At 52.7% G+C, this 14,922-nt stretch overlaps 1 protein-coding gene across 1 annotated transcript in view; it reads right to left on the reverse strand.

Annotated features, from left to right (window-relative positions):
* Positions 1-14,922, reverse strand: part of WHRN (whirlin) — a 107,112-nt gene that overhangs the window by 5,661 nt on the left and 86,529 nt on the right. The window contains exons 8-10 of the mRNA XM_077836017.1: positions 6,543-6,614; positions 5,507-6,095; positions 183-361 (exon numbers count right to left, since the gene is read on the reverse strand). Coding sequence (XP_077692143.1) covers positions 183-361; positions 5,507-6,095; positions 6,543-6,614 — 840 coding nt within the window. The remainder of the gene's footprint in view (positions 1-182; positions 362-5,506; positions 6,096-6,542; positions 6,615-14,922) is intronic.

A 14,922-nucleotide genomic window follows, 5' to 3' on the forward strand; every position in this document is an offset into this window, starting at 1 on the left:
ACTGCCGTGTCGACACAGAGCACGAAGGGCCCTGGGTTCTAGGCCTGCCTCCCCAAGCGGGTATGAGATGTGCGGTACTTGTGTCTGCGGGACATGGGGCCTTTATACGCAGCCTGTCTCTTTGCCCAGCAAGGACTACAGGGGAGTCCCACCAGCTACGCTAGCTCTGCTGGGTGCCTCACCGGTTTGGAGGCTGCCTCTGCTGGCCCATCGCTTCTCGGTGCCTCCTTGGGACCTCGACTTTTCCCAGGGATCTGCTGCTGGGTCTTGTCCCTGCCGCTCAGCTCCACTTCGCCGATGTCCACCCCGCTGTCCTCGCTGAGGGTCTGCCCGCTGTCCGACAGCTGGGAGAGCGTGGAGGCTGGGGGAAGAGCAGGACCAGGGCTGTCAGCAGGAGGGAAAGAGCAGCACAGAGGCGGCGTGGTGGGAGACTTCACTCGAACACCACAAACTTGGGCTGGTCCACACTGGGAACTTGCACTGGCATAGCTGTGTCGCTCAAGGGTGAGAGACGTAGTTAAGCCAACCTAACCCCCAGTGTACGCAGCGCTAGGTCAATGAAAGAATTCTTCCATTGTCTTAGCTGCTGCCTCTCCGGGAGGTGGATTTCCTAACCCCTCCTGTCAGCCCAAGTAGTGTCTACACTGAATAACTGCAGTGGTTGAAGTGTAGACATACCCCCAGTTTCCCATTGGGAACCCCCTGCACCCAGCGCTGCCTGGCAAGCAAGACTCCCATATGTCAGTAAAGCCACATCACCCCCCAGTCTGCAACGGTACCTGGAGTGGGGAATTCCCTGATCAAGGGCACCTGGGATTCATGCAGCACCAAGGACCTCACCTTTCTCTGTGCATCACGCAGCTGGGGGAGACTTGCCTGGAGTGTTTGCAGTGGGCTGGAATGGGCCCTGCTGAACCTCAAAATGCAGCCAGGGGCAGCTGCTTCCAGGTCCAGTTTAGAGATGGGCCCTGAGCTGCCACGTTCATTCCAGATTCAGATCCGGACATGAAGGCTCAGACACTACATCATTGGGAGTTAGGTGCCTAAACATCTTTACAGGTCTGGGCCTAACTTCCCCAATGTTCAGATGTGGGGGGTGGGGGGGCGTGGTTTGGGCTAAGTGTAGACGCAGGCCCAAATCACGAGGGCTCAGATTTTCCAATGAACCAGAGGCCCAGAAATGGGGCCAGATCATCAGAACCGTGCACATTAAGAGCTTAGCTTTGTAGAAAATTTGGCCCTAAATTCAGATCTAGGACCAGATCTGAATACAGATCAAGTGGAGGGGATGGCTCTAGGGTTCCTTTCTAGGCCCATCTCTCATTTTGACACAAACTTGAAAGCCAGCACACATTCAGCCAAAGGGTCTTCTCCGTCTCTGTAAGGAAAATACGTCCAGATTCAAGCAAACCGGAGCTAATTGATGGGGTTTGTAATAAATCCACATTCAGTTTGCAATTTCATAGGTTTTCAGGGATGTTTCCAGTGAGATTTGACACAGTCAGAATTTCCTTTGGGGCTTGTTTGAAAATAAATCACCAAGCAAAACGTCAGGGGTTCTGCACTCCGTGGACTGAAAGCAGGAACCTAAGCCCCAGAGAAATGGAGCCCCCTAGTTTTGCAGAGCTGTGCGTCTATGCCTAACGCACATCAAGAAACACAGTGAGCCGCCGAACGGCTTGCATCGCGCTTCAGGCAAGCTGATTTAAGACATTCATTTGCATATATTTGCATGAGATTTATTAACCAGTAATAAATTATAAAAAAATACACCTCAAATTGGGTGTAAATCGCCCGTTTTATAGACCCACCATTAACTAGGGAAACCGCATTTCCCATGCGCTGCAAAGGCTGAGCAGCGGGCTCAATCTCTGCTGCTGCTCTGGGCAGCCTTTGATGTCCCCTTGACATTGCTTTGGGGCATCTTGTCCGTCCCACCCCCCAACCCCAGCTGAATGCAGATATTTTCACCTTAAGTCCTTGCTGCGTTCTGTTCAGCAAACAAATGGTGAATCAGAGAACTCAGCAACGGAAAAGACCTATTAGGACATCTAGGTGAAATTCCCCCCTACGCAGAGGGCTGGCAAAAGACTTACATGCCACTTAAACCCTCAGAAGAGGTCCCAAGTGGGACTAAAGTGGCATAGAAGGTACATGGTAGCCCGCTGCACAGAGGAGAATTTCACCCATAGGCCGTTCCTCCAGACCGTGCAGGATTGTCTCCCTGCGGCACCTGCAAGCCGCAGTGCCTCTCTGACACTGAACCTTCAATCCCATCTGCAGAGGCTAAGCACTCAGACCCAATCAAAGTGCCAGCATGCCTGTCCACAGTTCTGGATGGACATCAGCCATGGTCTACTCCACACCCCCCTGCAGAGCGTGGCTAGTTCTGCCCCAGAAACATTGCGAAGTGGAGGGGTTCTACCAGGTCTTCAGGACATTTGTTGGAGGGAAATGACCCCGAGGAATGGGGTGCTTCTTGAAATGATTAAGTATTAAGATACTGAGGTAAATGACTATGAGCTTCATTGCTCAGCTCTATCCTGCTTGGGTACCTCCATGGGACTAACTCAGCTCCCAAAGCCGTATCAGGCATTGGGCCAATGTAGAACCTGAGATGAGTTGGGGCTGTTCCAGGACATTACGGACGCGAGGGACGGGAAGGTTAGGTGGGAGAGGTTTGTGACATGCAGAATACAGCGCTGAGTCAGGCTACCCTTGACCGTGGTTGGGAGGCAATCTAGGGGAGTGCCGGGAACCGGGAGAGAGGCTGGGTGCGCGCGCCTGTTTGTGCAAGAGATTGGGCTAATGTCTATCAGCAGAAGGCTTTTGGAAGAGCCTCCATCCACAGGCTCAGCAACAGGGAATCAAAGCCAGTGTCCCGGCTGAATGTATGTAACAAGAGCTCAAACTGGACTTGAAATGGGTCTCGGTAATGAAAATTCAGTTTCTTATCAACCAAGCGTGCAAGGAGAGCTAGCAAAGCAGCGTGGATAAAGCACTGGACTAGGACTCAGGAGAACTGGCTTCTGGCCCTGGATCTGCCACTGCCCAGCTGAGTAACCGCGGGCAAGTCATTCCACCCACTTTCCTTTTTCACCCTGTGTCTGTCTTGTGTATTTAGTGTGTTAGCTCTTCAGGACGTAGCCGGTCTCCTATTATATCTCTGTACAGCACCTAGCGCAATGGAACCCTGACCTCGGCTGGAGCCTCTGCTGCTCCTGGAAGGATAATAATCAGTAATAATAAATCTGAACAAACATTCTTAATGGGATTGCAGGTGGGGACTCAAACCATGACTGGGAGGAAGAAGAGGGGGGATGACGGGCTGTATCCAGAGCTGCATCGGGCCCTACGAACCCATTAGCTATGCCATGGTGGTGGCCAGGCAGAGTACCCTATACAGAACAGAAGTGAATAGAAAATCACGTCATCCATCACCCACCAGCAGTGACATCTGCAGTGTGTAAATGGTACCACGAGAGGGAAGCAAAGCCACCTGCATGGAGTGTTTCCAGAGTCTGGTGCCCAGGAAAAGATGGAAAATTGCCCTTTGGGGTTCCCAGGGGCTCGGGCCAGACTCCATTCCAGGTGGGCACAGAAAGCCAGTTTGGGTGTTTCCCCCAACTGTATTTTGAGTGAATCACCAGGAGGTCTCTGCCTGTCACACAGTAGGACAAACTTTGGGGCTGATTTTCATTTACATTAAGGCCTTAAGGCCCCTTTACAGGGCTCCGAGGTAAAGCGAGTCATTGACAGTGTAAACAGGCCCTTGTGACAATGAGAATCGGGTCAAACAAGTGCCAGAGAAATCCAGTCCTGGAGTTTTGGTCACGCTGGAACTGGATTCTGGCCTGGGGACACCTCAGCCAGCCAGAAAGCACTGAGCAGAGGGCTGATGAGGTGGAATATCAGTTGACTCGAGTACACCCCAACATCGATCCACTGTGATAGTGACTCTAGTGGGGTCAAATGGCAGCTCACTCCTTTGGGACCTCATGTTTCCTTTTGCGTAACTTTCCCTTGATGTCCTCTTTGCACTTCCCTTACCCCCCCGCCTCCCCAAACACACGTTTAAAAGACCAACGCCTGGTTGAATCGGGCCTCTAAATTCAGCTTTTTGCCAAACAAGCTTTTCTCAACCCAGAGACTAATGGAAAAAGTCTCGGGGTTATTTCTCTTTTCTTTTAGAATTCTACCAGAAACAGATTTTATTAACAAACGCAGAAAGACTTGCCCAGGAGACCAGATGCAATCAGCTGCCTAGTGGAGCTTGGTCTTTAACTAAAGGTCAGGTAAAGTTGCACTGGAAAGCTAGGGGGAGGCTTACAAAAGTTCACTGAGCACAAGGTGGTAGGAGGCAGGGTACCGTAAGGAGTGCCAAGCCCCGCACCCCGCGCTGACAGCATTGCCAATGCCAAGCATTCAAATATCATGAAATCAGCTTAAAACTCATGAGATTAAAACAATAATTTGGGCCTCTTCTGAGTTGCCCTCTCGATTTTTGATCCTAACACTTAATAATAATTATAATGATACAACACCTGGTTACATAAGAGCTAGGGATTGTGTTATATTAATTATTATTCTGAAAGGCGATGTCAAACTTTTATTCGCAATTAGGAGACCTAGACACTGATTTTTTTTTAACATGTAATCTGAATATTCTCACATGACTCCAGCATCTGGGGCTTCAAGAACAGCAAAATATTGCAATAAAATCAGGAGAGTTGGCAATGTTGCTTCTACCACCGCACGCACATATTGGGCGTTGCCCCAATTTACCTCCTTCCTGCGGTTTCAGTAAAGGGCTTGCTTACATGAGGAAGTTATTCCAGAATAAGGTAGGACATGAATTTAAAGTGCAGTAGCTATTCTGGAGTAGCTCCCCCTTGGACATTCTTATTCCAGAAGAGCTATTCCCATCAGTTTTCTCGTGCAGACAAACCCTTTGTAACAAAGGCTCAGATGGTAGTGAGGAACGTAAATACCTTTGAGTATCTCGAGCAGGGCTGTATTTACAGATATAAGACTCAGTCCTGAAACTCCCCCATCAATAGGCTGTTCTCAAGGGTTTCTCCCTGCCCTTCCCTCTAGCTCTCTCTCATCTCAGAAAGACTCTCTACCTTTTCTAGCCCAGATTTGGGGCTAGTGGGGCGTCTCTGATCTAGCTGCCTGGGTGAGGCAGCAGAATAGCCCTGTTTTTTCCCATCACTGCAAGTCCTTAGAGAGGGTTTCACTGTCAATTCCTCCCCCCTGTGGTGTTTGCAATGCTAACATCCAGTTCTTGTGCTAGATCAGGAAATGGAAATGGACTAGAAGTGGCTGTAAAGAAGAGTGAAACCGACTAGTCTCATTGTCCAAACAGAGCAATGCAAAAGAGGAACAGAGAGAACAGAGCGTGAACAAGCCCCTTCAGTGTTACTTGCCTGAGTGGCAATTTGTACAGCGGTTCTTTAACCTGGCCATGCCCCCCAGGGTCAGTCCAGCAGGCAGAGCCACCCACCTCGGGCTTGGGGCAAGGATCTCACTTCATTCACGTCCGGCTCGCTGTTGGGCCGATGCACCTCCACCATGACGAAGTGCTGGTTGATCGCTGACTGCAGGCTGCCTTTGTCTGGCTCCGGGTGCGATGGGGGAGGTGGAGGGGAATGAGGAGCAGGCGTTGGGAGGCTACTGACTGGGGTGCTCTCAGGAGATGGGCTCTTCAGCCTGGTTGGAGACTGAACTCGGGGGAAGGGGCCTATCGGGTGCTGGTTGACCAAGGACAAGTGGGCACCCATGTGCCTCCCGGAGCTGAGAGTGGCAGGGGAAACGGCGGCATAGACGGGACTCGAGGCAGAATCCTCAGTGGACACAGAGGCCGAGGTGGAAGTCATGCTGGCTGTGTCCTTGTCGGGGTGGCTGGGAGGTGGGATGGGGCTGGGAGGGGCCACGAAGAAGAGGCCTGACTGGGAGGATTCAGAGGAAGGGCGCTTGGGTGTGACTTTCGTGGCATTTCGGAGCTGGGCAGTGGAGGAGTCCAGCTCTTGAGCCGGAGGAGGAGGTGGGGGCTTAAAGCTGGGTGGTTCCTCAGGGAAAGACGAAACATCGTCCTGTGAAAAACCAGAACAAGAAGCCATTAGATGCCGCTATGTGGGACGAGGGGCCCTTTCCCCGCCTGGACACCTGAGAACTGGCCCATCACCCCCGGAGCCTGGTGTCCTGTCACCTCCAGTGACGCGCGTCAGACGTTTCACCTGGATTGGAGGTGACAGGCTGGAAGTTTCTTCCTGACCTCAGGAGCAATCTGCATATCCCCTGGAGTGTGCAGATTGATAGAGGAATAGTCCTGTTTTTAGCTCCAGTAATTGCGGATGCTGTTCTTATTCACAGACCCCAAGTCCTTTTTTCTAACTATGCTGCATTATTTGTTTCAATCGTGCCCTGCTGCAGTGAGTTCCACAGGTTAGTGATGGGGGAAAGTATTTGAGAAGATGGTCTTCAGTTAGCATCTGTTTCCTTTTGAGGAAGCACTGGCTAGAGAAGGTGAGATCTCTTACCAGGGAGATGTCTGGCAGGGCATTAATACTGCTTTGGAATCCCTCTTCGCCTCCCTCCAGGTCTGCGGTGTTCTAGGCACACAAAGGAAGGGGAAAAACAGCCAGTCACTGCACTGTACAGCAACACAAAGCAAAGCAGAGGCCCTAGCACGAGACGCTGCCCAGGGGTTTCGGGTGAATCTTAGAAAACCTCACATGGACAGAAAGGTTTGCAGCAAATGGAGCTTTTTGGTTGCAATGAGAAGGTCTGTATTCATGGCAAGGTCGCCCCTGCAGCATGGGAGATCCAAGCACCACAGCTATGGAAAAGCAACCCGGATGGGAAACTGCTTCTGCCCCACGTGCAGACTAGGAGGGCAAGGCCTTCAGCTCAAGCAGTAGCTTTGTGGGTTCAAGCGTTGGACTGTTGTTACATTTGTTAGTTTTAATAATGCAAGGGACCCCTGCGGCCTGCTGCCGCCGTCTGCATGGCCCCAATCCTCCTGTTAATTGCAGTGGGGAATTTTAGGGGAGCAAGGGATGTAACCGTCCAGCCCACGGTTTTTATCTTGGCAGCATCCCCTTTAAACACAGCCCTTTGCTGAAGCCAAAGGGCTGGCTTCTTCTCTCGCCCACCCTGCTGGGAATCAGGAGCGCCACTGCTGTGAGCAAGGGGACGCTCCGGTCCGGTGCAGCGTCTGCAAGAGGTGAGAGAGGACTGATCGCTGGTCCATGGGGGCACGCGCCCTTGATTTCAATGGAGGAGGCACTCGTGTTAGTTAAGAGCAGAATTTGGCCTATGATCTACGTAGCATCGAGTGCTCAGAGCCACCGGGGTGGGAGAAGTGTCCTTCCAAGTGAGTGGATCTCTCTGGGATCTGCCTTTGCTTTGCTCAGGCCTGGGCCGTCTTCAGAGGTGCCGCTCCAAGGATTGGTGGGGATGGAGCCTTCCAAGGACCAGGTGATGATCGTGGTGCATAGCTGTGCTAGACTGGGGATGGGGCGCAGGGAGTCCCTTTCCTGCTCTAGGCTACCTGGGGAGGACAAGCATGGCCAGCAACGAGGGTGAGGCATGGCTGAGCCCGCACAGAGAAGATGCACTGGCTATGACCTTGCTGGTCACGGTGTGAGATCACCGCTGGGCATTTGAGTCTCGCTCTCCAGGTCAGAAGGTCTGGTTACTCTTTGGACTATGGGCTTGTCCGTATTGGGGTGGGAGCCACCCCCACGGTAGTGGCAGCCCTGTGTGGGTGCCTTGCTCCAGTGACTTGCCCTGGTGAGTAAAGCAAACCCAGCTCCAGGAGAGCTTAGCACTGGCGAGATGCGTGGTCACAGCCTCAGACCGGACTGGCCCTGAGTCTGCCGTGACTGCCTTCAGGACCCAGAGGGTGAGGTGGTGTGTGTGGGTCTCCCTCTCTGCATCTGGGCCTCTCTCTCACTTTCCGCCAGGAATTGCAGCATTGCTGCAAAGAGATCACCCTCCAGCTTGGCAACGCTTCCCTTTCCACATTCCCTTCCATTTCATATCCTTCTCCCCATGCTTTCCCCCTAGCAAAATGCTTCTTTGGGAGCCCGCATGCCCCGGCAGCCCAGTGCCGTTGGCTTGCTCCCCTTGCTCGGCTGAGCCACTCTCGTGGTTTGACCCAATCATGTTTTCACTTCCTGGGGGGATCTTCCACTCTTTGCGGGCTATGAAAGGGTTAAATCAAGATGCCCCCCCCCCATCCCGCGCACACACCGCCCTGACACGAAATCAGACCAGACAGTCTCCGATGCAAATGCCTGGCAGATGTTGGGTGCGTTGGGGTTTTTTTTCTTTCTTCATTATAATTATAGCCAAAATTAATGATCAGATGTCAAAATACAGCCTGGAATATGTCAATGCCGTCAGCAGAGCCCGAGAAATCAGCAAAAGAATTCAATGAGTTCGTTAGTCTCTCGGCACGGTGCGGCTGTCAATCAGGGGCGGGGGAGAGATGGGTAACGTCAGCCGGAGGAGAGAGGTTCAGAGCAGTGAGCGCCTGGCTAATGAATGCCGGGGAATTCAGGGAGATGTCATTTCCGTGCACGGAGGGGTTGTGCAGATCGGCGTGGCTGACGCAGCACTCTGCATCCCCGTGGGGCTGGCACAGTCCCGGTTGGCCCAGCAGAGGGGAGGGCAGGGGCCCTGGGCTCCAATCTGACTCCACCACATGGCGGGAGTTTACCTCAGATGGGCTATGACCCCTGTCCCAAGGCCAGAGCCATCACTTTTCTGCCACCATGGCCCCTGCTGATTAGAGCAACTCCCTGTTCGAAGTGTGACTCCTGGCACTAAGCACCCGCTAGGATATCAAAGCACCTGGCACAGCAGGGGTAAGGGGCACAACTTACCCCTTTCAGCCTCTGAAAGGCTGAGAGTGAGACTCCTGCTGTCTAGTCCTGCAGGCCCTGAGTGTGAATCCAGGCACGAGTGCCCTGGACCGTGTGAGTTCTACTGCGCTCCACGCTTGGGAGTGTGAATTGTAACATGCTGGGTGGGGCCCCTGGCGCTGATAGGCTGGGAGCACGAATGCGGACACCAGGGCGTCATTCTCACTGCATGTGGGGGCAGGGAAGGAGAGAGAAGGCAGGCCGCTGTGTCCCCCTGCCCATAGTAGTGTGCTCGGGGCCTGTTGCAGAGCATGGCTTGATTTTGTCTGTGTGGAGGGGACAGAATTGGGTTAAAAAGCCAACGATCATATTCACTCTGGTTTTAGGCCAGTGTAAACCCTGGCAGAGGGCCCAGATGGATGGTGGCAAGTCCTCCACAGCATCAGAGTCGAGTGGCATACTGGGACTATACCCCACTGGTACTAGGGGACAGAAGGGGGCCAGCACAGGCTCCAAATGCTGGCAGGTAAGCCCAGAATCAACCTGCTTGTGTAACACTGACAGACCCCACTCGTTGGCAAGTGGGATCGAACCTGGGACCTCTAGAGCTAAATGCATGAGCCTGTACTTCATGAGCTAAAAGCCACACGGCCCTTCGCTAAGGCTGTAGAGCAGACTCATTAATCTCTCTCTAAGTGGTCTCGATGCCACTGGCTGGGACAGAACATCACACCCAGGAGGTGTGTGGGTGACACTTGCAGAGTAGAGGCTGCTTGCAGGGTTTAAGTTGGCTTCCTCCCGCAGGAAACCCGAGGGAGGGCAGTGGTGGAGAGAGCTCCCTGGGGTGAAACTCCTGGGTTCCAATAGCACCCAGCACTGTAGTATCCAAGCCCTGCAGCCTTGCTCTCCTGGAGGTGGAAGTGACACACAGGAGAGCACATGGCTCTGCAGTGTGGTTATAACACCTCTTGATCCCACGAGGCCAGGCAAGAGCAAATCACGTTCTCCAACACACTGTCATCTGGAGGGAACCCGGACAACTGGATCCTCTCCTTCCCACCCTGGAGAACCGCTGTACACTAGCGCTCAGATCCACACTCACAGGCCATGAGTGCAATGGGATCTATCTACTGGGAGAGGGTGCAGGGGGCACTGGTGCTAGGATCCATGTAGGACAATGGGATCTCTATAACGAGGGAGCGGCATCTGCACCAGGATTCACACTCATGCTCAGTGACACTTTGCCAACCAGGTAAAGCGTGTAGCCCACAGGGGGGCTAATTAACAAGCAAATCAAATGTCATTTGTATTCCCATGGGAACCAGTTTATTCTCATGGTGGGGGCATTTAGAAAGAATAATATACAGCTCCTGCTGGATTAGCAAAATGCCACTTAACCCACTTCTGTTTAGACTGATCTCGCCTGCCTTCCGCAATTAAATCAACAATCAGGCAGTTTACATCTGCAGAAACACTGATCCACAGCGTATTTCCTTTCCCTCGCATTAATGAGGCTGTTGGTTCCTTTGTGCTGGAATGGGCAGGGTCCAGTCTGTGTTTAACCGCATGTTGTCTAGTGTCAGATAAACAACTGGTTTGTTTGAATCTGTGGTATATGTGCATTTCCCCATCTGCTGGAAAGCACTCACCCCAAGGCCTTCCACCCGTTAGATGACTCACATCCAAACCAGGCCCCGCAGGCACCCTAGGCAGGGAAAACATTTGAAGAAATTGCTTCTCCTCTTTGCAGCTTTAGGACAGGGACTAGGGGGCGGGGGAGAACACGGCTTGAGAGCATGGACACGGCTTGAGAGCAATGGTAGCATGGGAGCCTGTCCCACAGCCTGGCACTCCGGCAGGAGTAGAAAGCTGAAAGCCTTTGTTTCAGGGCAATGAGTTCTCATTCCCAGCGAGCCCAGTATTGGGCCAAGGGTTATTTGGCAAGGATGGGTTTCAGTGGGGTTAGGTTTTGGGGACAGATAGCCACATTAATGGATAGGGGATGATTCATCCTTAATCCCAGCCTGGCTAGCCATGGGGCAGGAATTTCAGGAAGGTCTGATTGCATGCAGGGTTAAGGTGGGCCAGTGGATGTCAATGGAGGTGGGGGTGGGGTGGGGGGAGACAGTGATTTCAAGAAGAGACAATTTTAGGGAGCGTGAACTTCAGTCACCCCCGACCCATGTGATCAAACTGAGGAGGGGGACACAGTTACTGGGCCAAATTCAGAATTGGGCTAAGCACCTGCAGTGAGCTGCACCCTCTTACCCCAGCTCCATACCCCCTCGCAGGAGAGAGCCGCCTAAATATCACCGTCTCCTCCATGATATGATCTCCAGCTGCTGCCCCTAAGCCTATAATCCCACCATGGCTTGTCAATAACCACACAGGAAGTGGTGGCATTTCCAGTCCCCCCCCCATGTCGCTGTGGGGGGAGGCAGCTGGGTCTGTAACCTTTCCCTGGCCAGACTTTCAATTGCCTGCCTGATGTGCCAGAGACAAGAGCTTTCAGGCTGCCACGTGAGCCAGGACGTTAACAGTTCACCAGCCACATGCAGCCCGGAGAGCTTCCAAAATGCACATGCTAGACCAGGGGTGGACAAACGTTTTGGCCCGAGGGCCACATCTGGATATAGAAACTGTATGGGGGGCCATGAAGGCTCACGAAATTGGAGGTGGGGTGCAGGAGGGCTTGAGGGCTCCAGCTAGGGGTGCGGGCTCTGGGGTGTGGCTGGGGATGAGGAGTTGGGGGTGCAGGAGCGTGCTCCGGGCTGGAACCAAGGGGTTCAGAGGGCAGGAGGGCGATCAGGGCTGGGGCAGGGGCATGGGAGGGGGTCAGGGGTGCAGGCTCCAGGCGGCACTTACCTCAAGCAGCTCCAAGAAACAACGGCATGTCCCCCCTCCGGCTCCCCCGAGGAGGCACAGCCAGGCAGCTCTGTGCGCTGCCCTGTGCACAGGCACCGCCCCTGCGGCTCCCATTGGCTGCAGTTCCCAGCCAATGGGAGCTGCGGGGGCGGCACTTGGGGTGGGGGCAGCGTGCGGAGCCCCTTGGCTGCCCCTACACGTAGGAGCTGGAAGAGGGACATGCCGCTGCTTCCAGGAGCCATGCGGAGCGGGGCAAACCCCAGACCCCACTTCCAGGCGGGAGCTCAAGGGCTGGATTAAAATGTCTGGAGGGCCAGATGTGGCCCCTGGGCCATAGTTTGCCCACCTCTGTGCTAGACCCCCAGCACCTTTGAAGCCTGAAGCCCTGCAGGATGAAGTCCACTGAGTTCCTGTTCAAAAGATCTTCCCCTGGCAGGATGGGTGAAATATTAAGGCTCCGGAGCCTTATAAATAGGGAAGCTTAGGAGACAGGAATCGAGACCCACCTTTAACATCATTGGCCTAAAAAAGTTTCCAGGGAAGGCGGAGTGAAGAGAGAAAGTATTTACAGAGACAGTAAAGTCTGCTCCTCCACACCAGGCCTGTTTGGCTACAGCTCCCGCTCTTACACCATGGCCATCACCAGGGTATCTAAAGCCTTTCCCAAAGACCTGGTCCAATGTGCAGTCTCAGTATCAGCACTACACAGGTAGGGGAGTTTGCACTCTGGTTTGATGGATGCGCATTGCAAAGCTCTCCTGTATGCCGCAGGGCTGCTGGCAGGGTGGCTGCTGCTTTCTCTGCCTGATCCCGGTGCAGTTCTACTCCAGCCAGGCGATCGGCCTCGGAGCTAATGGGCTCGGTGAGGAGAGCGGGAGGAAGGGGGTGTTTCTATTGCACAATTTGGCTAGCCTGGTTCTCAGGGGACATAAACAAAAAACCTGCCCACACTGATCAGGGAACCCCTGGAGAGACCCTGCCAGTAACAACCAGGCCTAGGACCAGGTGCAGCTCGCTCAGTTTGGATTATCAGCAGGACCTGGGCTTTCTGGCGACTGTGCCCTTTACAATTCCTCTCCCCCTGCAGGGTGAACAGCACCGAGTTCCTTCCCTTCCTGCAGGACAGGAGGATTTCTCAAGGGTCACACTGCAGCAAATCTTTACGCTGACCCATGAGTAGGGCCCTACCAAATTAATGGTCCATTTTGGTCAATTTCACGGCCATAGGATTTAAAAAATTGTAAATTTCATGATTTCAGCTATTTAACTCTGAAATTTCACAGTGTTGTAACCGTAGGGGTCCTGACCCAAAAGAGGCCGGGGGGGGGGAGTTGCTAGGTTACTGTAGGGGGGGCTGTGGTATTGCCATCCTTACTTCTGCGCTGCTCCTGGCTTCAGAGCTGGGCAGCTGGCTAACAGCTGCCGCTCTCTGGCCACCCGGTGCTGACGGCACCACAGAAGTAAGGGTGGCAATACCGCCCCCCCCATAATCACCTTGCGGCCCCCCCCCACTTGTCTCCTCTGTGGAATCTGTATAGGACAGGGTAAAATGACACAAAAGACCAGATTTGGTAGGGCCCTACCCATGAGGATACACCCCACTGGTTTACTCTGGAGGAGACTACAGGACTCCTGTGGTTTTACATCCATTCCACCCCATCTCTGTTTCGACCAGGCTGTTCCTGTACTGGATCTCAGCTGGAGATAGTTCTGAAATGTTCTGCCATAGTAATGGGCATTTCAGGGAAAGGGCTGGTGGGCTGTCTGTCTCCAGACATGCCAGGCACCGTGTGCCAGGGGAACATGCTCACTGAGTCAAGGCAGCCTGCCAGTCCTCTCTTTGCTGCTAGGGAGTTCTCAGCAGCCCCCGGGCTGCTCTATGCCTAGGCCCTGCCAACAATGCTGCTGACCCTGGCTGTTTTCGGCCCATCTGCGTGGAGATATAAATATGGTTCCATGTTTTGCTGAGCTGTCCTAAAAGAGGACTGGATTTCCCTTACGCCTAATATTTCTGGGCAAAGTAGAAATTGCTCCTGGCTGTAAAAGGTAATGGCTTTTAAGCAAAAACGTGCCTGTAGGAGCTCACTCTATTTTAAGATCAGGTTTTACTGGCTGTCGCTTTAAAAGGCCACTGAGGCCCCATGCCACAGCTTTGAAAAACAAGTGTTTAGAAATAGCTCCGCACCTATCAACCGTCTATTTCTCCTCCCTCTAATGTACGTTATTCATGGATCCTAAGGGCAGAAGGGGCCTTTGTGATCATCCAGTCTGACCCCTGCAGAGTACAGGCCAGAGAATTTCACCCACTGATTTCTGTACTGAGTCCAACCTGTAACGGAGCTCGGGTGTAATCTTTTAGAAATATACCCCGTCTTGCTGTCAAAACTCCAAGTGATGGAGAATCTACCACATTCCTTGGCCATCGGTTTCAATGGTTAATTAAACTCACTGTTAAAAATTAGCATCTCCTTTTTCCCAGTTATTGCTAACGACAGGAGCCAGGCAGAGAAAGGTCATTCTGTTTCGAGGAGGGTTTTGGTATTTTGAAATCTGGTTTTATTCAGAGTTGGAATAAAATTGAAAATTCGCCATGAAAGGGAACAAAGTCTCGGCGCTGGGGCAGTCTGTCTGGTGGGCTGCCACTGAGCCCCCCACCCTGGACGGCCCAGGGATACCAGGCTCTCAGTTCCCTGGCAGCCCACAGGTGGTCTGCCGGGGAGGTGGGTAGGCAAGATGGCAGGAAACCGGTGGAAACCTGATTTCTGTTGGAAGTTCGTCAAATCAAACTGTGTCCACAGAATATTTCAATTTTGACAAAACAAAGTTTGTCAAAGTTTTTCCAACAGCAGTACTAACAACATGGGCATGGACACAGGGTAATAATAAAATAACTACTTATATGGAGATGTATTTTATATTCTCAAGTCCCACTGCGCTTTACTAACATATATTGCTATACAACTGGGATCACTTTGCCCTCGGCTGAAAGGTGACCATTTCTGGTGTGTAGCTTGACAGTGGTTTAACACCTGTGAGCTACACTACACATTAATGTCATTTTAGCACAGGAGATAACAGATATCCCACCTGGGGGGCTGCTTGGCATGGTTCAACTGTTTCCTTCTAACCCATGGAAATTAGCTTCCTTTCTCATTTTGTCTGTATGAAATTTTAGTTTGTGCTG

Source organism: Eretmochelys imbricata, chromosome 16 (genome assembly GCF_965152235.1).
Source record: "Eretmochelys imbricata isolate rEreImb1 chromosome 16, rEreImb1.hap1, whole genome shotgun sequence".
Taxonomy (NCBI): domain Eukaryota; kingdom Metazoa; phylum Chordata; order Testudines; family Cheloniidae; genus Eretmochelys; species Eretmochelys imbricata.